This window comes from Cebus imitator, unplaced genomic scaffold (genome assembly GCF_001604975.1).
Source record: "Cebus imitator isolate Cc_AM_T3 unplaced genomic scaffold, Cebus_imitator-1.0 Scaffold78, whole genome shotgun sequence".
Taxonomy (NCBI): Eukaryota; Metazoa; Chordata; class Mammalia; order Primates; family Cebidae; genus Cebus; species Cebus imitator.
The window spans coordinates 6,255,264-6,278,288 of NW_016107393.1; the positions used below are offsets into that span (position 1 = coordinate 6,255,264).

At 33.6% G+C, this 23,025-nt stretch overlaps 1 protein-coding gene across 1 annotated transcript in view; it reads right to left on the reverse strand.

Moving 5' to 3' along the window:
• Positions 1–323: 323 nt before the first annotated feature.
• The window catches only part of NCKAP1 (NCK associated protein 1), a 112,181-nt gene continuing 89,479 nt past the window's right edge, over positions 324–23,025 (reverse strand). The window contains exons 25-32 of the mRNA XM_017532643.2: positions 17,742–17,835; positions 10,583–10,665; positions 10,045–10,125; positions 6,614–6,707; positions 4,684–4,800; positions 3,981–4,090; positions 2,691–2,780; positions 324–1,254 (exon numbers count right to left, since the gene is read on the reverse strand). Of these exons, the coding sequence (XP_017388132.1) occupies positions 1,138–1,254; positions 2,691–2,780; positions 3,981–4,090; positions 4,684–4,800; positions 6,614–6,707; positions 10,045–10,125; positions 10,583–10,665; positions 17,742–17,835 (786 nt within the window). The 3' untranslated portion in view covers positions 324–1,137. The remainder of the gene's footprint in view (positions 1,255–2,690; positions 2,781–3,980; positions 4,091–4,683; positions 4,801–6,613; positions 6,708–10,044; positions 10,126–10,582; positions 10,666–17,741; positions 17,836–23,025) is intronic.

Genomic DNA, 23,025 nt, shown 5'->3' on the forward strand with positions numbered 1-23,025 from the left:
AGGAGGCGGAGGTTGCGGTGAGCCGAGATCGCGCCATTGCACTCCAGCCTGGGTAACAAGAGTGAAACTCCGTCTCAAAAAAAAAAAAGAAAAAAAAAAGAAAAGAAGAAGAAGTGTTGTGTAATTTTATTTTCTAATTTTGGTTTTTTTTTCAATGAAATGTTTTTCAAAACATTTAAACAAATCACTTAATAGCTGACCTGTTATCGACTGCTGTACTTAGACATTCCTAAATCAAAATTTATTTTAAACCAAATTTGAACAAAAACTTTCATATTATCAAAAGAATGTCCAAGGATTTTAATTAAGGAAATCATTTGAACTGTGATACAGTCTAGTGTTTATTTTATGTTATGGCAGGTACACTTGAATTTCAAAAATTTAAAACATATATAAAAAGTGGTTAGGGACTAACATTTGTATCAACAGTTGATAAATGTCTAAGATTGTTTATTATACAGCAGGGTACAATGGTAGTGCTAATGCCAACAGGGCACCATGGAAGTTAGTCTAAAAATTATCGCTAGGCTTTATACAAGCAACAACATATGCTGCTGTTTTTAGAATTTCGGGAAATGATCTGCTTCTAATTCTAAGCAGTCCTTTAACATTTTTAAATGTTATACAGTGTTATAGTATTTAGTTTGGCAAATGTTTCAAAATAAAGTAGAAATGTATTCATAACATCACAGAAATGCACATCCAATTTTGTTTTCAATAAGAACCATAGGTACAGATCAGAACTCTTCCCTATATGAAATAATTTATACACAGATGAATGCTATAATATCACTATCTAAAATAATCACTAAATACAATTTTTTCAGAAATAAACAAGCAAAGATTTTTTTTCATTATCAAATATCAAAAACATGTAGATAATGTATGTTTTTCAAATAAATGATACTCTAAAATTATAGGAATAATCTCAGTGAATTCAGTGAATGTGCAACCTAAATCAACCAAGTATATACTGTAGTACAACCATATTAAGAAACCAATGATCAGAAAATACAACCGTATGAAAGAAATTTATAATCCACAAACTTTTTCAGGCCTTAAGGTAAAATAGTTCCACAGTCTACAGGTAAAACCAAGGCAACAAAAATGCGTGCTTGTCTTGAATAAGTAGATATTTTATGCAGAAGATGTAACACTTTGTTTGTAGACAGCATGGTATGCATTTCTCAGCAAGACATAAGGAAAACAAGACTCCAAAAGATCCATTGTAAGGAACGGGGATTCTTGTACAATCTGAAAAATTTTAAAAATGCATCAAAACTCAAGTTATTTATAATAGGAACAGTTCTTGACAACCAGTAAGGCATAATTTCTATACTGTTCTTATTAGATATAGACACATATTATTTCCTTTTTACTTAATCTAAAACGTAAATATGCCACAGTGAATGTGTATCAAAATGTTTAAAAAGTACTACTTCTCAATTAAATTATTATTATTGTTGTTATTTTTGAGATGGAGTTTCACTCTTGTAGCCTAGGCTGGAGTGCAATGGCACGATCTCGGCTCACTGCAACCTGCTTCCCGGGTTCAAGGATTCTGCCTCAGCCTTCCAAGTAGCTGGGATTACAGGCATGAGCCACCACACCCAACTAGTTTTGTATTTTTAGTAGAGATGGGGTTTCTCTGTGTTGGTCAGGCTGGTCTCAAACTCCTGACCTCAGGTGATCTGCCGGCCTTGGCCTCCCAAAGTGCTGGGATTACAGGCATAAATCACCGTGCCCAGCTCAATTAAATTATTTAATCAACAAGAATATATTGAGCACTTTGGTATTCCTCATTGATATACTAGAAATAAAAGACAATAGAAAAATACTTAGGCCGGGCGTGGTGGCTCACACCTGTAATCCAAGCACTTTGGAGGCCAAGGCGGGTGGATCACCTGAGGTCGGGGGTTCAAGACCAGCCTGACCAACATGGTGAAACCCCGTCTTTAAAAAAAAAAAAAAAAAAAAAGAAAAAAGAAAAATACTTAAAATATGGTCCTTGCTAACAATTCTAACTGGCAATCCAAGACTAAGCTAGGAAGCAAAACCAAACATAAGACCAACTATAATTAAATGGAAAGCTGCAAATTCTAGAGGAATTCAAAATGGAAGAAAGATTAATATAGGCCAAAGTAATCAGGAATGATTTGGAAAAAGATTTGAGCTGTGGGGTGTGCTGAGTCATCAGGATAAATCCAGTTTCTGCAGATAAGGAAGATGACTCTAAGTGGGGAAAGAGCCATGTGGTAGAAACAAGCAGAGCTGGTTCACAATTACTGCAGAGGGGGAAGTGACTAGGCACAGAGAATTATAGAAAATTACACAGAATGGGCAGATGGGCAGAATAGAGTCAGAATGTAGAGAAATCAGAAAACTAGAAGAGAGTTGAAACCATTACAGTAGAAAAATATAAGGCCTAAGTGTTTTCCAACAGGTGGAAAAACTGTTCATAAAAGAATACTCACAGTTAATGCTAACCTTTGACTTTGTTATTTTCTGATATTACCAAAATGATAAAATATGAGTGATGTCAGTCTTCTCTGCAAATTTTAGAAAGGTATGGTTTATGTGAAGTGAATAAAAGGGATCAAAAAAGTATTCAACAAATAAAATGTTCAGAAAAGATTCTCAGGAAAGACTGGAACTTTTTTATTGTTAGTAAAAATCAAAATGAGACTTACCATATCTAGCAGTAAATACACTGACTCTCTATTTCTTGTTGTAGTTTTATCTGTCTCCTGGCCAATTTTCAGTAGACTGGAGGATGCAAGCTTAAAAGTATACATACACATAAAGTGAGCTTGTTAATAACAGGTTCATCAGTTACTTACTTTTGGTATGCTTCAACTTTCAACACATTTCAATCACTTAGTGCTATATATAAAATAATGAGCAATTAAATAACAAATAAGATGAGCTTAGATACTCTATATTCAAACAATAATTTAAAGAGTAATTAAGGCACAAAAAGACACTAACACAATAAATGTAATCAAATACTCTTATTGGTCTTTAAAACTGATTTTTTTCAGAACAAGTCTGCTTTTTAAAATGATTCAAATTATTTTCTCTTATCCTATCCCAATATCTGTATTGACTATATTTCTTAGTTACCAAGTAAAAAGACAGTTTCACACTGGATCTGACTTCACAGAAACACTATAAGATTAAGACATTAAACTCGTGAATGAAGAAATTATCTGCAAATGGAAATAAATATTTAAAAATTTTAATACTGTTTTTCTTGAAATAGAAGTTATTTTCCCCTCAAGTCAATGCTATATTTGCATTTTTAATTTAAAAATTATTTTTTTAAAAAGCGGACAGGATTTATAACTAAAAAAGTAAATGTTCTAGAGTTCAGTACGCCAGGGTCTTTCCTCTAAATAAAGTATGGAAAAGGTTATAGTAATAAAGAAGAGGAAGAACTACACTGATATAGAAACTAAAAAGCATGCTTCATGAGGCTACATTTAGCACTCCTCTCTTTTGATAGGGAGTAGTATTTTTAATGATTAATTTATCACCCATTAATGGTCTTTCTCCAAAGAAATGGAAATAAGTAAAATATGTCTTTTTAGAGTCTCCCTGTTGACCTCAATTTTCCTTTGCTTTTTTCTCTTTCAAATCTAGGATAATTACTAGGGCAGTCTAAACATCAGCTTAGAAAAAAAGGTCATATTGCAGAGCTCTAGAATTGGGAAAGGGACTTCCAAGTCTAAGGCAAATGATAACTGACTGCTCCTCAATTTTAATGCCCCGCCTTCATCTGTTTCTCCCTCTAAAAAAGAAAATAAATAAATAAAAATAAAAGGAGACTGAAATTTATATACCTGAGAAAATATGAAAACAAAATGAGAGGACACTAGATAAAATGTAAAAATAAAGAGAAGTTATTCTTATATCTTGTAGTTCTGATTTTTAGTTTCCTTTATAAAACGTGATGAGTTCTGTAATCTGATTATACCTACCGCCAGAAATTCTTTAAGACGGTCTTCAATGCTTCCTTTGTGAATTGTAAACAAAGCTGCAGCAATCTGGTTGATGGCTTTGGCCAAGCAATGAATGTTGTTGCAATGTCCTGAGAAAATGCAAATAGGGTTGTGCAGACCCCAAAATAGCAAATAATACATAGAAGGCAAATCTTTAATGACTTCACAATCTACATAAATAGTGGCATAATTAAGAGTAGAGTTGGAACATGACCGAACTTGGTCTCCTTTGACTTTCATGAACACTGAAGTTTTTAAAAACAGTGTAGCAAGAGAGCAGCAAATGATCATGCATATGTTAAACAGGCAAACACTTCTGAAAACATGTAAAAGAAATCACACATCAGTTTTATAGTATCTTGGAAACAAAAAAGAAGTGCTTAGCTGCTTTACAACATTTTATCTTTCAATCCTTAAAACAATCCTATGAGTTGGATACTCCCTCACTAACTTCTACACACATGCAGGCACACATGAACTTACTTCCACACATTCCATATATCAGGAAACCGCAGTTTAGATAAAAGGAAACAGACTACCCCAGGTTCCACTGCCAGTTAGTGGCAGAACTTAAAAATCATATTTCATTATAAAAGAGCACCAATTACTTGAAGAGAAAAGTATCTACTATACCAAAACACATGATTTTTCCATTGCCAAAACACTTTTAAACTACTATTACCTTCTATAGCAGGGCTGTACTGAGACATTACATTACTGGCCAGTGTTGGCAAAGAAACTGCCACAAACACCATGAGAAGGCAGGCAATTTTATACTCTTCTTCTGGACTAATGTTTTCTAAGAGACAAAAATTAAAAATAAAATCAAGGTATTTCTTCAAGATTTGTTAAGATTTGATAATCTAAACTAGACAAAACACTTTTATTTTAAAAATGACTGACTTTTTTTTAGAAATAGTAAAATACTTTACTAGCATTCTTAGAATAGGTGAAAATTTGGTTATTAAAATATAAAGTAGAAACAATTTATGTTACTAAAGTATTGACTATTATCATTACTTAGGCATATTTCAAGGAGCTCCGATTATATAGCAAAGTAAGATTTCATTTCTCTTAATTGTAAGATTATAGAACAAAAAATATAGTTAGGATAACTGCGATCTTAAAATTTCCTAATTGAAAACCAATGAGAAATTATTACTTTATGAGAAAGTTCTATTTATAATTTAGAAAACTTATTATCTCATAAATTATTCTGAAAAATCACCAAAACAATTCTTACTTTTTGAAATAGATATGACTATAATTTGAAATTTACTATTTAAGAGATATAAATATGGAAAGTGGACTGGGTTTCCAATCTATTTTAGAAGACAGAAGAAACTAGTCATGAATAAAAATTGCCCAAAAGTTTTCAAGACACAACCCTTTCTAAAACATTTATTGTGATATGCACTCAAATTGTGGGTTATTTAGGCTACTATTCACCATTAGACGTAATTAAGAATTGAATATAAGAAAAAAGCCAAAATATGTTTTAAAGATTTGGTTGATTACAAAAAATACAGTTGTAGCAAATCAAGTAACAGTTATAATTATCCATGTGACTAAATGTAACATACAGTACGAATGAGGAAACAAAAAGCATTGTTAAATGAAAAAAAAAAAAAAGGAGCATTTTAGTAGTAGAACTAGATGAAATGCTGTAGTTTACTTTGTAGAGAAATCCAGAACTATCTAGAGCATTCTAAACACTACATTTTAAAGGGCTGGTATTAAAAATTTCTAAATGTTTTATATAACACTGTACAAACTCTTGATGATGAATAAACTCTAGTCCAATAAAAACAGAATACCCTTTTCTAGATCTCCGTTTTTTGTTATCTACTGGACCATCTCCCATCAGCATACAAATGCTATAATCTCTCCAATCTTAAAATATCCTTAAAATAATAATATCTTTAAAAAAATTATTATTTTAATAATATTTAAGATATAAATTAATATTTAAGATATTATAAATATCTTAAAAAATATCTTAAAATATCCTTCTCTTACTTTGCTCTTGCCTCCAGCTACAATAATTTTATTTCTTTGCTCCCCTTTATAATAAAACTCTTTGAGAGAGTTGTATTCTTATAGTTATCTCCAATTCCTTTTCTCCTATTCTCCCTTAAGTACTCATTAATCAGCCTTTTGCCCATAAAACCTCACTGATAATGACCTTCTCAGTACCACCAATTAACTCTACATAGCTGATCACCTCCTTTTTATCTTCCTGGAAACTACTCTTTCCTGGTTTTTCTTCTACTTCATTGGTCCTGCCTTCTCAATTTCTCTAAATTTCTTTTTTGGTGGTTTTTCCTTTTCTCCCTGAGCTCTTAAATCTTAGAACGGCTCAAGGCTCAGACCTGAATCCTCCTGACTGCTGCATCTGTACACACTAAATGGCTCAGTAATCTCAAGTTCCACAAGGTGGGATGTTTGTGTTTTATGCACTGATATATTCCAACTACCAGCAATAACAATAACAAATTTAAAAAGCTTAAGGCAAAGCAGGCATTTTAATATATGGTTAAATATCATACCTGTACCTATGATGCCCTGGTAACTTTAATTAAGAATACTAAATGTTTACTAATGCATTTTACCTGATTTTTGTGAAGAAAGAGCTACTACCAATGCAGGATCAATCTCACAAGGTAATCCAGCAGCTGACGATAACTCATACACATTCATTGCAACCTGATAAAAATATACGAATTACAGAGCAGTAAATAGTCTAAACAAATTTCTGAGAAAGCTCCCTGTTTATTAGTCTGCCTAGAACACCAGAGAATTTCAGAAACTTGGCTGAAGCAGAAACTACAACATAACTAAATATATTGAACAACTGATTCAAGGTAGGTTGAATACTGTGTGAAGTGTTGCTGGTTCTAACTTCCTACTGCTGGGCCAAACAAAACTTGTATACTTTCTGTGGCACATTTCAGCTGGATCATTCTAAAGTTACCACTTTGCTCGGAGGCATGAATATAAAATATCAAGTCAGAAAAGATAAATACATGAACAAAAGTGAATCAATATTACTAGACCTATGTTTATGTCCATAGTAGTTTAATGAAAAATTACAGTGGTTTAATGTCTAATCATATCTATAAACGTGAAAAATTACTTATAATAGGTTTTTTAAGGAGTATTCATTTAAAAATCTGATAAGGGAATTTCTAGTAACTAATTTTTCTGTATCACATATAGATATCAAATATTCAAGATATTCTGACTGTTCAATAACCTCAGATAAAAACTATCTATATAACTGGTTACCTCTGATATGGTGACAACAAACCTTAGTATAAAATATGAAGTAAAACAGTATAGCTTAGAAAAAATAAGAACATGGCAGGGATTAAGTTCTAGTTTAAAATGTTTATAATCTATTACTTACTTCACACACAAAAATTAATTCAAAATGAATAATAAACCTAAATGTAAAAGCAAAAACTGTAAAATGCTTAGAAGAAAATATAGGCACAAATCATTAAGACCCTGCATTTAGGCAATGGTTTCTTAGATTGACACCAAAAGCACAAACAAACAAACAAACAAAACCCCAAAAATAGATAAAAATGGACTTCATTGAAATTAAAAGACATCATCGACCTATAGAATTAGAGAAAAGATTTGCAAATCATGAATTTGTTAATGGACTTGTATCCAAAGTATATGAAGAATTCACAAATAAAAAAGACAACCCAATTTAAAATGTCAAAGGCTTTGAATAGACATTTGTCCAAAGAAGATAAACAAATAACAAAAACCTATAAAAACATGTTCAATATCATCTGCCATCAGGAAAATGCAAATCAAAACAATGAGATGCCACTTCACATTCACTAGAGTGGCTATAATTAAGAACACAGATAATAACAAGTATTTCTGAGGATGCTGAAAAAGTGAAACCATCAAACAATGCTGGTAGGAATGCAAAATGGCACACCCACTTTGAAAACAGTTTAGCAGTTCCTCAAAGGCTAAACATACAGTTTTCATATGACCCATCAATTCTCTCCTAGTATATACTCAATAGAAATAATATACGTTCACATAAAAACTTATACACGGATGCTCACAGTAGCATTGCTTATAATAGCTAAGAAGTAAAAACAACCCATATGTCCATCAATTGATGTGAATAAATAAAAGGTGGTATATCCATACAATGAAACATTATTCAACAATCAGTAAAAAAAAAAGTACTGACATGCTGTAATATGTATGAATCCTGAAAATATGCTAAGTGAAAGAAGCCAGTATCAGAGGACTACAAATGATGATTTATATAAGTGTCCAAAGTAGGCTAACTTAAACGGAAAGTAGATTAGTAAGTTGCCTAGGGCTGGGGATGGCAGACAAGGAGTAGAATTCGGAGTGACTGCTAATGGGTACAAGGCTTCTTTTTTGGGATGATGAAAATGTTCTAAAATTGACTGTGGTGATGGCTGAACAAAACTCTGTCACTACACTAAAAACCACTGAATTGTGCATTTTAAATGAGTACATTTTATGATAGATGAGCTATTACTCAATAAAGCTGTTGAAAAATATATTTAAAAAAACAGTTAAGTTCTATTGAAAGCATGATTAGGTCAGGTGAAAACTGAATGGTTGCTCAGAATATTAATTAATTCTCGTAATTCTGCACACCAGCGTCCTCTCAAGAACTAATTAGGTTTTGTTTTCTTAACTTTATTTTTTTCCTTAGTGTTTCTACTTAGGAAATCATTTTGAGCTATCTGTACATAGTTTTCAATCATAAAATCATAAGACAATCACTGATCTCAAATGTTTATTCTGTGCAAAACACTGTAAGAGAAACAGCAACAACAACAAAAAATAAAGTCTTGATCTTCAAGATATATACAATTTAGTATAAATATAAGTAGAAAAATATAACACAAGGCAGAGTATAGTCAACTCCACAGTGGATAAATAAGTTCTTTGATAACACTAGGAAAAAACTTCTTTATCACTGGAAAATCTAGGAATGGTTTTTAGAAAATGGCGATTGAATCAGGCCTTAAAATACAAGCAGGATTTCAAAAGGCAGAAAGAGAAAAGGGTGGTATCTTCAAGTAGAATAAATTAGAAGGTAAAACAGACAGCTGTGAGAATGCAACAGAAAGATCTAGTTAGCTCACAGAATATCATATAAAAAGAGTGGCAGAGTAAGAAAGAGGAGACTGGGAGAAGGAAGAAAGAAGTGGTAGAAAATAGATCTCAAAAAGTTTGAGTGGCACCAATTTGAGTTTTGGTGTCATTCGAAGGAGTTTAGACATTATTTTTTTTCAGTCAGTGTTTTTCAAGATATGTGAAAAAGAAACAATCTAAGAAATATGTCAACTTAGAAAACACAAATGTGAGTCCTGATATATCACTTACTAGATGTATAATCACTGGTCAATCACTGCTAGGATTACATGAATGGCTGGATTTCATGGCTCAATAGATTTCAAAATAAAAATTGTAAGCTCACAGAAGGCTACTAACCCATTGTTTTATATATATTACTTAAAAACAGAATACTAAAAATCTTTTTAAAATTACAGCCTATAATTACATCCTTTTATAAGAAATGGCCTTTTAACATTTATTTTTAAAAATTTATTGAATTTTACTGTATTTAAAACAACACAACTATTATTTCATTGCCTCATATTTCTTAATTTTCTTTATGACCATGTATAAACAGCTATCCATTTAAGGAAAAAAAAAATCTATTTTTAGTCAATTTTGCATTGCTATAGGTGATCAAAGAAGACTGACTTTCAAAATGCCTAGGTAGTATTTTGGTGCTGAGCTCTTTAGATTCAATTACAAAGGCAAGCGTGCAAACTAACCACTATAAAATCGAAACTATACTTATTATATTTATTATATTAAATATAAAACTATATTTATTATATAAAATACAATAAATTCTAACTATACTATAGTTAGAATTTATTATATTTTACTGCATATGTAATTTAAATATTTCATTTTAGAGACTGTAAATGCCAACTATAAATTATATTATTACCTTCATATCAGTTTCTCTTGGAATGTGATCCTTAAAATCTTCAATTGAGCTTACAAGAAAAGGAATGTGGTAGGACAAGACCTAGGTAGGATTACAAATAAGAATACAGAATTATTGTTCAATGGCAACCCCTATACTTAAAAAATATTACCAATTGATTAATTCTCGTTTTCATAAAAATTATTTTACTTTACCTAATTTTATTTTTCCAAAATTCCAAGACATACAGGAATGAAATGCATTCAAAATTATTCAATATTAAAGCAAGTACAGTAAAAATGGAAAATATTCAAATGATAATAAAGAGCACTGAAAAAGTACTACAATAACCATGCAAGTTATACTCTCCAAGTAGCAGTACTAAAACAAAAAAAGAGCTTAAATAACTAATTTCTATGTATGTTATTTTCTCTAATTACTAAAATTGGAATTTTAATTGTATCATTGCCAAATATGAATCTGAAAAGTAACTTTCAATTTTCTGAGAAATTTAAAGGGATTGTTTGGATATAGAGTATATATTGAAATGGTTTCTTACATCTCTAAGTGCTTCTTGTGCCAATGATCGGAAGGATAAAATTACACCGATTATTGTCATCCTCTTCAAGACACTGTCAACAGCTAAATTCAAAGAAACAAAAGGAAGAGAATAAAAAGTGTGAACTGGATTCTTTCTTAACCTTGGAAAAAATCTAAATGTATTAAAGTCCTAAAATTCCTATGATAAAAGGCACAATTAACAGCAATTTGATTACAATAATGATTAAAGAGGCAAAGATATTGATAGCTAATATTTAAATTGCTTAAAATTTTAAGTAGCTATAGTTTACATCAATTGGAGTATACTGTGTTCTTTTAAATAGGATAGATGGTTCACAAGTAGCTAACTATAACTCCATTTCAGAAATAGTAGGGGCAGGAAAAAGGGAAGAGAGACTAGGCGAAAAAGAAGCTGATCAGAGTGAACAGGAGTTAAATCCTCAAATGGCCCAGGAACTCAGCAGTGCTAAATTCTTACACTGTTAAGGTCTTGAGTTAAGAAACAAAAATTGCCTGTTGAGAACACAAGCCGTTTTGGCAGGACCAGTTTGCTGAAGTCCATGAACAGATGTGATCACTTACATATTGGTTAGAGAGCATTATACTAAAAATTATTGACAAATTTTCAAGGCTGAGCATGGTGGTTCACGTCTAATCCTAGCATTTTAGGTGGCTGAGCTGGGAAGACTGCTTGAGCCTAGGAGTTCACAAGCAGCCTGGGCAACATAGCAAGACCCTGTCTCTACAAAAAAAAAAAAAAAAATCAGTTGGATGTGGTGGCAAGAGCCTGCAGTCCTAGTACTTGGGAGGCTAAGATGGGAGAATCCTTTGAGTTCAGGAATTTGAGGTTGCAGTGAACTATGATCATGCCACTGCACATTGGCCTGGGTAACAGAGCAAGATCCCATTTCTAAAAAAAAATAAAACTCCGTTAACAAAGTAGGATTGGAAGGGTCAATATGATGGTTCAATATCTTCACATTTTTTAATGCCAAACGAACATTTGTTGAACACCATATACAAAGCATTATACTATGTACTAAAAGAAATATAAACAGAATAATGATCTAGACCTCAAATAGCAGACAATCTAAATGGGCTGTCATGAAAACTAAGAAATATAATTCCATTTATGTAAAATAAAAGATATACACAAATATTTGTATGTACATAACAAATTTCTGCAAAGAGATGTATACTACAGTAACTGCTAATTAAAGTTACTAGTTGAGGAGTAGGAATAGAGAGAAGTGTTTTATTTTTAACTTTCTGCCTTCTGTGTAGCTTGTTTGAACTTTGACCACAGCATCTTTTATTAAACCATCCAAATAGGCCTAATATAAGCCAAAGGTGAATTAAAATAGTCATGTTAACAAAATAAGGCCCAAATTTATTAACAATTCCATGTGAGCAGGAACTACTCCTAATCTTTTCATCTACCTGTAGCACTCAGCACAGTGCCTGATACCCAGATAGCTGAGACTAGGTTGGGTGGCGGAGGCGGGCAGAACATTTGAGGTTAGGAATTGGAGACCACCAACCTGGCCAACATGGTGAAATCCCGAATCTACTAAACATACAAGAATTAGCTGGGCATGGTGGCACCTGCTGTAGTCCCAGCTACTTGGGAGGCTGAAGGCAAGAGAATCGCTTGAACCCAGGAGGCAGAGGTTTGCATGAGCCAAGACTAAGCCACTGTACTCCAGTCTGGGCGACAGAGTGAGACCCCACCTCAAAAAAAATAATAATAATAAAATAAAAAGGGGGAGACTAGGAAATTGTTACTACCCAGAGAAGAAATGATGGTGAAAGAAAAGATTTCTCTGAGAAATGCTATCCAAGTTGGGTCCAAAGGAGGATTAAGAAGAAAAAAGCCTTCCAGTCCAGAAAATAAGCAGTGACAAATTCAGAAAAATGACAAAGAACAAAGTGAAGAATCAGAGAAGATTCATTGTGATATAGCCATATATTTTCCAAAGTATGGTACCCAGAATTTAATCAAGTTTGCAAAGACTATACCCTACAACCTCTTCTTGAATGTGTATAATAATGACACATTAAAAGTTCTAAGATACTTCCCAATAAGAAATACTGTTTAATGTACTGTTTAATGGATTATTTGCCAAACCATTTGACCACTGGTACTTCCCTTCACCCCACATAACATCCACTAACTTCCCAAGGAACTAACACTAGAACAGAGGCTATGTGGGTCTTGGACCAGGCAAGCAAATAGGTAGTGGGAGACAGGCAGAAAAGCAATGCTGGTCAATTATTTCGTTAATCCAAATAACAGCTTTTGAATGTCATGCTAAGGAGTTTATGCTATATCCTTCAAGCAATGAGGGACCTGTTCAGGCTTTTCAAAATATAAAGAGTTATATGAAAAGAATTCTGTTTAGAAATGACTCTTCCCATTTTAAAAACGACCAAAAAATTTTTAAAAATTTAATGTAGTGTATGGCCAAACAATGTATAGTTTTGGACGAAATGTGACACATCAATTTGTAAACTCTCATTTATAAGACACAGCTACTACATGTGGAATATGAGGAGTGAAAGAATCAGGATGTCCAAGTTTTCCAGTGTGAGTCACTGGACGGATGGGGAGAGAGACAACAAAATAGTCAAAAGAGAAAATATCAGTTGGGCACAGTGGCTCACACCTGTAATTCCAGCACTCTGGCGGGCTGAGGTGGGTGGATCATGAGGTCAGCAGTTCGAGACCAGCTTGGCCAATATGGTGAAACTCCATCTCCACTAAAAATACAAAAATTAGCTGGGCATGGTGGCACACACCTGCAGTCTCAGCTGCTCGGGAGGCTGAGGCAGGAGAATCACTTGAACCCAAGAGGTGGAGGTTGCAGTAAGCCAAGATCACGCCACTGTACTCCAGCCTGGGCAACAAAGCGAGACTCCGTCTCAAAAAAAAAAAAAAAAGAAACTATCAGGTTTTTTCTCTCCACCTACATATACCTGCCATGGAAGAGATAATTCCCATTCCAGGGATGTTATGAAAAACCTGTGGGTCATATAGCTGAAAATATCTATCAATGTTTCTAAAGTTTAGTGTAATTCCGAACGACCCAGAGGACTTGTTAAAATACAAGCAACAGCACCACCCTGGAACTTTTTAACAATGTAGATTACTGGGCCCCACCTCAGCTGCTGAATCAGAACTCTGGAGTGTCTGCTTGCCCTGGGTTATACTTTGAGAAGCCTGGTCAAATTAGTACTTCGTATTAAACATCTGTATATCAACAAAAGAGAGTGAAGGCTGAGGACGAATATTTAAGACTCACTAGTAAGACTGAATAAGGGAAGAGAAAATTTTGGATGAAATTTTCCCAATAGAATAGCAGAGTAAAAATGGAAGAGTAAGGTATCACAAATTGACACTACATAAAAGATGAACCTGCATAAATGATGAAGTTGAGAGTATAGATAAAAGTTTTGGCAGATAAAGAAAATAAAGCCTTAATAAAAAGGATAAAAGAGATAAACACTACAGAGAAATAAACAGAATGAGAGTTGAGGAAAAAGGACCAAATCTTGCAAATGAGCAGTCACTAACAAACTATTTCAGAAAGGTTTCAGGAAAGCAGCCATATTACAGTATAACAAGAGTGGACAGGTGGGAAGATCAAACAATGAATACAAACTAGTCAAAAACTTTCAAAGACAGATAGGTGGTAAGATGAATAAGAGGCCAATTTAACAACAGACTTAAAAAATGTTATTTCACAAGCAGTAGTTGGCTTTCAGGGTGCAGGAGACCTTCTAGGGATCAGGAAAATTGCTTTGTGGGGATGAATGCAGCAAAAAGTCAAGGGTATGACAGCATAAGGGAGAATGCACTAACCAAATTTCATAGTCCAGAATGAATAAAATACATAAAGCCAGGAAGAGGTCATCAGGAAAGCAGGGAGGCATAAAAGTTTCAATGAGCTAGAACAAAAAGTTCAATAGGTACAAAGGAGTGTGAGAGCTAGAAGACATGGCTATGATCTAAGAGTTGAATTTCAAAGTTCAAGATTTTTACTGGTGGAATAGTTTCAGGAAACGATAACATCCGAAGTACTGACAAAGTAAAGATCTTTGGAGGCAACTTATAGGTTTATAGAATGAGTTTTCAAAAGAAAAAACTGCTGTAGGAAAATTAGAAATATTTCTAGTCTGGAATCAGGGAGTCAGTAAAGCAATGAACCTAGTCCCAAGAAACAGAAGGTCAGAGAATAAAAATTATGAAACATAGACGTAAGGAGATTTGCTCAAGTCATACAGGAAATCTTAAAACTGATAATAAGGCTGGGCATGGTGGTTCACACCTGTATCTCAGTACTCTGGGAGGTGAAGGTGGGTGGATCACTTGAGGTCAGGAGTTCAAGACCAGCCTGGACAACATGGTGAAACCCTATCTTTACTAAAAATACAAAAATTAGATGGGTGTGGTGGCATGTGCCTATAGTCCTAGCTACTTTGGAGGCTGATGCAGGAGAATTGCTTAAACCAGGAAGAGGAGGTTGCAGTAAGCTGAGATCGTGCCACTGCACTATAGCCTGCGTGCCAGAGCGAGGCTCCGTCGAAAAAATTAAAATTAAAAATAGATAAAATAAAAATAAATGAATAAATTCCAGATTGCCTTCCAATTCAGACCTAACTTAATAAGTCATAATGCTTTATCTTATGTGCTTGTTGACTGTAAAAAACTCCTTCAAAAACACATTGACTTCTGGATATGGACATGGGGAGAAAGAAACACACAAGAATCAAAAACAAAAGAGAACATTTTGGAAGACAGTTCAATTGCTGAAAAAGTAGTTCTCTCTACTCTCCTAAATAAGTCACTCTCAAATGAATCGTTTCTTTTTCCAAATTATAGAAAAAAATTAATAAAATTATATTTAAAGACAAATTTGATATATATGGGTCATTAATATTCAACAATTTAGATTTCTGTTTTGGCCACTTCCAAAATGGCCAAAGAGTTAGTGGTTATGAATCACCACTATTATATACAACATTCAAGGAAGCAGAATCTTGACAAAAGACTACGAACTTTATTTTGAAAACTTGCAAATTCTGTTTGGAATTTTAACAAATTCCACTGCTTCAATTCCACAAATATGAGAGTAAATAAACAAAGTATTGAACACTGCAGTGGATTATTTGCTTCTAACTAGATGGGACAGTCAGAAGATTGTTAGTAGGAAAGTAAATAGAGTTAAGGCCAATGGGGTGGTCAAATGCGTATTAAAAAATGGGATAAAACAAGAAAAAAAAATAAAGAAAAAGGACTAGAAAAACAGATAGTAAACCAACAAACAATAACAAAAGACAAGAGATTTAAAAAGTCATTTCCTATTTATTCATACTCCTTCTCCCTATAATGCTACCAAGTCTTTCATGTATTTTTAATTTTATGTTTTTAAGTATCATATAATATAAAGTATCACACAAAAAATGGTCTTTTCCTTTTGGTGTACAGCTTCAAATTGTTCTTTTTCTCTCTTTTTTTTTTTGAGATGGAGTTTTACTCTTGTTGCCTAGGCTGGAGTGTAATGGTGCAATCCCGGCTGACTGCAACCTCCACCTCCTGGGTTCAAGCAATTCTCCTGCCCTAGCCCCCTGAGTAGCTGGGAATACAAGCATGTGCCACCATGCCTGGCTAACTTTTTTTGTATTTTTAGTAGAGACAGGGTTTCACCATGTTGGTCATGCTGGTCTCGAACTCCTGATCTCAAGTGATCTGCCTGCCTTGGCCTCCCAAAGTGCTGGGATTGCAGGCCTGAGCCACTGCACCAGCCCCAAATGTTAACATATATAGATATGTGTTCCCACTATATAACACATAGTGGTATGCACTGTATGAGACATATGATAGATTTGTATCACCACTGTGGTGAACAGTTTGATCACCCTAAAAATCTCCCTCTTTGCTTTCCCTTTATTAGTCCTGTCAACCACTGATCTGTCCTATAAGGTAATCTTTAATTTTATGCAAATTCTTATTCAATAAGAATTAAGTAAATTTTACAGGAAAAAAATAGCCTAATAAGGTGATTTTTCTAAAGCATTTAAGAGAAAAATGTCAAATATGAAGTATGTTAAATACATGTATGGCTTTAGTTTTCTTCTGGATTATTTTTTATTTAGAAAAATAAACTTGTTCTCTGGCTTTCTCAAATACAAAGAGTATTTTATTTGGGATTTCATTCTTTTTTTAGTGTTGAGAAAGCTTTTAAATTAATCAAAAAGTAATTTAAAATAACTTCATTGTAACAGTTCAAGTAAAAAAAGCAAAGAAAATAACATTAATTAACATTAATTCAAGTATATCTAAAACAGTTATCTGGCTGAACACACTTTAATAAATATTTAAGATTCACTGTTATTTCACAATATACCTCCCACAAAGAATTAATGTCAAGAAGACATTAAATTTTTTTTTAAGTTGTAGGTTCAGGTTTTCATCAATGGAATACTAGCTAGCAACAAAAAGTAACAAATTACTGATCACTTAACAACATGGATGAATCTCAAAAACAAAAACATTACGCTAAGTCAAAGAAGCCAGACAAAAATTTAATATATCGTGAGAAAAATAAGATCAATGGTTGTCTGGCCTGGGGCCAGAGATGGGAGCAGGAAACCAAATACACAGAGATAGCAAATAATTTTTCAAAGTGATGGAACTGTTCTGTATCTTGACTGTGGCAATGGTTATATAAATGTATCCATTTGTCAATATCCATAATATCGTTCACTTAAATGGTACATTTTATTTATGTAAATTATACTTATAAAATTGATTTTTAGAAAGTTAACAGGCTCAGAAGCTAATTCTTTTAGTCTAAATTAAGGTAGATTTACTGTATTAAATTTAAGGAGTTTAAAACCAAATTGATTCTGATAATATTCATGAAATATTGACACATGATATACTAGCAGTATGGTTTAGAAAAATTGTGAAACAGATAAGCCACATACACACTTACATGATCCTTTGACTGCAAAAATGTTCTAGTTCTCTTCATAAGCTAAAGAGTACTTTTCATAATTTACCACTTGTATTTATGTTACAAATTTTGAGCCAAAATTAAATACTGAGTGTCAAGATCTTCTTATGTTTATAAAAGGTATCATGAGTTACCCACATGATAATCTTTTAAAGAGTGCAGCCATCTGGTCTGGTTTGTCAAAGCTGGTCCTCATCTGTGTTAGCACATCAACATTCTCCACCACAAGTTTCTAAAAAAAAAAAAAAAAAGAAAAAAAAGAAAGATCCTAGGTCAGGCACAGATCTCTTTGTGTTAACGAGGTAAGAGCATGCTTGGAAATTACAATCTGACAAGGAGGAAACAAAATTCATGAAATCCAGATGCTCTATGCTATATATTTTTGTTGTTGTTTCAATAAAAGAATCTGAAAATTATTTACATAAGGTTAGTGTTTTCCTTCAGTTTACAAATTCAAGAAAGGAAGGAGTTCAGGGAAAGCAGCAAAGATAAGCAGTAGGATAAAGAGTCATCTTATGCTCAGACATTGATCGGCACCAATAATAAAAAGTAGACACTAAAATGGACCTAACAACAAATTCCAACTGAAACAAAAGAATTTGCTAAAGTTAAACCTGGCCAAAGGATGCCTGTAGACAGTGAGTTTATTACTGGAAACACACAATCAGAGACAGAATAACGTGGTAGAGCATGGTACCACTTGATGGGGATTATATTATAGCAATGTTTCCCAACAAAAATTATAAAATGGAGGTATAAACTATCCACTTCTCTTTCAGGGACCACTGAGAAAAGGGAAGGGAAAAGAAGGAAGAGATATAAATAAGGGAAGGCTGTGAAGGATAACTATTCAAGAAAAGTATAACTCATTGAAGAATATTCTCCTTAAAAGAAACATTTAAAAAGTAATTTACTTTAAAAATTATAACTAACACAAATAAAATTAATTTCATTCTGTCAGAGATAAGCCTGGACAACAATAAACAGAGTTTCTAAAACAATGGAGAAATGAGTGAGACATTCTGTTCTTTCTTGCACTGTTACCTGTGCCCTCTACCTTCATCACTAAGTTCACCACCATCACACTTCCCAGTTCTTTCATAATATAAGTTATAATTTAATTTCTGATCTCTTTATTTCTACAAAGTTCTTTTAAATCAGAATTTTCTTTACTTTTGTTCTCTATATTGGTTCTCAGCCCTTCTACACATCACAATCACCTGTGGCGTTCTTTCCAAATACACATAAACAGGCTTCACTCCTGGATATTTCAATTCAGCAGACCTAGTTGGGAAGGTGCAGCAAGCATATAAAGTGCCATGGTGGTATTTTACAAACAAAAAGTTGATAACAACTGATTTAAGGGAAAAACTATATAGAAAATTCATGAAATATTTTTTGAAAACACAGTTTTGTTTAGGTTGTTGGATGATATTACTTCAGATTATTTCTTATTATGCACCTAATCAGAAGTTAAGCTCTAGTCACATTTATTTGCTGAATTTAACTTCTATGGTCTCTGATTAGTCTGCCTGCTCTCTCTGGGCCAAGTCAAAACTCTCCCAACCTAAAACTAGATTCAATAAACATGCAAACTCGATTGCCCAAGCCTGACAGTGACCATGCACTTTAAACAGACCATCAAGTATCAGTGAATCAACACCATCTAATTTAAAATGCACCTTATTCCATGTGTCACTAAAAGGAAAAACAAAAAAACTACTAAACTATAAGATACATACAAAAAAATATTAATACATGTTTAATAGCAAGAGCAACTATAACCATTTGTGAAGTTCTTATACAAGGTAACTTACAATCACATTTACTATAATCCAAATGAGGGAGGTAACACAATTTTACAGCTGAGGAAACTAAGGTCAGAGAAGTTGGATAACTTGCCCAAAGTTACAAAGATATTCAATAGTTAATTTGGAATTTGAATTCAGATATGTCACATTTTAAAATCCATGTTCTTAATCCCCAAAGAAATGGTCCCCCCAACTTTAGTGTGCATCAAAATTCTCCGGAGGACTGCTTAAAAACATACATTGCTGGGTCCTAGATACCCAACTTCTGATTTAGCAGGTCTGAGATAGAGATCAAAAACTTGCATTTTAAACAAGCTCCAAGGTAATGCTTAGTCTGCTGGTCTGAGAAGTAAAATTTGAGAACCATTACTCTAAAGTATTTGCTGACTTATTACTCTTTGCGCCTATGTTTAAACCTATTGATTAATCTCATTGACAAACTGAAATCTGGCAGTAATAATAGGAATTACCAATGAAATGGCTTAGAATAAGTTTAGACAAAGCAAGTGAAACAAAAATGTTTTTAAATTATTAATTTACTTGGTACTGTGTTAAAAAGAAAGCGTTAAAATTCTCAACGAAGTTCTTACATAAATTTCCTACTTCATTTGAAAAAGTGTCTTTTAGGATACCATAAAGAACTAAAAGAACTGATCTGTAAAACATCCAAGATTTTTAGTAGAAAAAAAGATGGTTGCTTTCTTCTCTTGAAAGGAATAAACATGTTTCATCATGAATACACGTACATAGTGTTGATTATATCTGACACACAATTCATTCACAACCATCAAATATAAAGAAGCTCTACTTTTTAAATTAGCACACAAATTTACTCTACAAAACAAGAAAGTCCTCAGCTAAAACAGTAACTAAAATAATTAAGGTCATCTTTCAGATAAAAAGAAAAAGATACAATCAAATGATATTTAGTTTATATCCGTTTAGATTAAATCTTCTAAAAACAGAAATAAAAGCAAAGAAGTGACCAGGCATGGTGATTCACAACTGTAATCCCAGCACTTTGGGAGCTGAGGTAGGAGGATCACCTGAGGTCAGGAGTTTGAGACCAGCCTGGCCAACAAGGTGAAACACTGTCTCTACTAAAAACACAAAAATTAGTCGGGCGTTGGTGGCAGGTGCCTGTAATCCCAGCTACTTGGGAGGCAGAGGCAGGAGAATTGCTTGAGCCCAGGAGGCGGACGTTGCAGTGAACTGAGATTGCACCATTGCACTCCAGCCTGAGTGACAAGAGCAAGACTTCGTTTCAAAAAATAAAAAACAAAAAAAAAGTAAAAAAAAAATAATTAGTAGGGCACAGTGGTACATGCCTATATTTCTCAGCTACTGAGGAGGCTGGGCCCAGGAGTTCAAGCCTGCAGTACACTATACATGTGCAACTGTACTCCAGCCCAGGTGATAGACCTGTCTCAAAAAAAAAAAAAAAAAGGAAAAGAAAATACAGAATAACCTTTAAAATATTACAATTCCCCCAAAACACTGTACATACTAACTCCAAAAAGACTAAAATGCTTTTAGAGGCATCACAATGTTCTGCTGAGGAGAGTGTGAGCTACAATCTTTCAGAGGGATATTTGGTAATATCAAAAAAGTTAACGTTTGTACTCTTTGATCCACCTTTAGAAATGTTTTCTACAAAAATGCTCAAACATGCAGGTGATGTTGCAGAGAAAAAGAAGTGTTTATGCACTGCTGATGGGAATGTTAATTAGTCCAGCCACTGTGGAAAGCAGTTTGCAGATTTCTCAAAGAACTTAGAATTACCACTCAATCCAGCAATACCATTACTGGGTATATACCCAAAGGAATATAAATCGTTCTAACATAAAGATCCATGCATGTGTATGTTCACTGCAGCACTATTCACAACAACAAAAAAAGACATGGAATCAACCTAAATGCCCATCGACAATAGACTTAATAAAGAAAATGTGGTACATATATACCATGAACTACTATGCAGTCATAAAAAAGAACGAGATCATGTCCTTTGCAGCAACATGGATAGAGCTGGAGGCCATTAACCTAAGGGAATTAACACAGGAAGAGAAACCAAATACCCGACATTTTCACTAAAAAGTAGGAACTACACATCAAGTATACATGGACACAAAGAAGGGAGGAACAGGCACCAGGGCTTACTTAAAGGTAGAAGGTGGGAGGAGCGTAAGGGTCAAAAAACTACCTATTGGGTACTTTATTACCTAGGTGACAAAATAATCTGTACACCAAACCTGTGACATGTAATTTGCCCATGTAACAAACCTGCAAATGCACCCCCGAATGTAAAATAAAAGTTGAAAAGAAAAAAAAATGCTCAAACAAGTACGTAAACTATGTAGAAGTGCTGATTAAACGTAGAGAATTTTAAATATCTCTAACACTGCTCCTCAGAAATCCACTCAAGTCAGAGGTAAAAAATAAAGGAATAAAGCTACAAAAAAACAGAAAAAGGATAAAAAAGGAAACAGCAGGGAAAAAATAGACCAAATGAGAAAAGTTAACAAATTTCTGGAAGATGGAACCTAGAGCAAAGAATAAGCAGAGGTGAGAAATCTGATTTGCAAGTTCTTATAATGAAGATACAATGTAGAAGTAAGTTAAATCACACCTCAAGAGGGAGGAAGGAATCAGAAATTGAAGGTGATTGGCACAGGAAGGAAGGCTTGAAGCTGAAAACAAGACAATAACTTTATCATGGCAATTATTTGCAGGAATCATCTGAAGCCTAAGATGAAGATACCTTTCTCCAGAGAAGATTTGTGTTAGCATCTGCTAAGTATGTTGGGGCACTGCTAACCTAAGACCACATTAATCCAGGTCCAAGACTCGAGATGCCTGAGACAGCACAAACAGGGCTGCAAATCCTGGGGAGGGGTGATTCATTTCCAATTCACCCTTACCCTGAAGGTCTAACCCTTTGGAATGTCTATGTAAAGACGGCTTGGGAAAAATTAAGCAGATTTCCCATGCTCCACTTTGAGAAGGCTCTACTCCAGGTTTTTGACTACTTACACCCTTGCCCCCCAAGGCCACCAGAATTCAGCTTAGTTTTACAAACGTTACTGCTGCTTTAGTACACGTACCCAGGTGAAAAGTGGCTTCCAAAGCTGGGCTTATGTCTCTAATTTCCCAGGTTGCCCTTGGCGTTAGCCTAGAAATATTTCACTATCTTTCTAGTTCTTCTTTAAAGAAGATTCTCTTATAGATACATATATATATATATCCATATCTCCAGCTTTTTAAAGTTGTTCTTTGGAAAAAAGGTGGTCTGAATTACCTAGCCTACCAATACTGGAAGCAAAAATCTGTAAGTTCTTCTGTTTCTATAATTTCAAAAATTAGGTTATTCTAAGGAAAGTAATTTTATAGGACACTAAAAAAATTAGAGTCATCAATGGCAGAATGATTACTTTTAGAGATTTATTTAAATGAGACAGACTAGTATATAACACACTGAATTAATCTATATGAAACATTATTATGATCTGTAGGATTTCTTATGTAATAAAATACAAGAATACATATGAAGTATGCCTCAGTACACAGCAGCTGAGAAAACAAAGTCACAAATAAACACCTCTCAAGTTCTT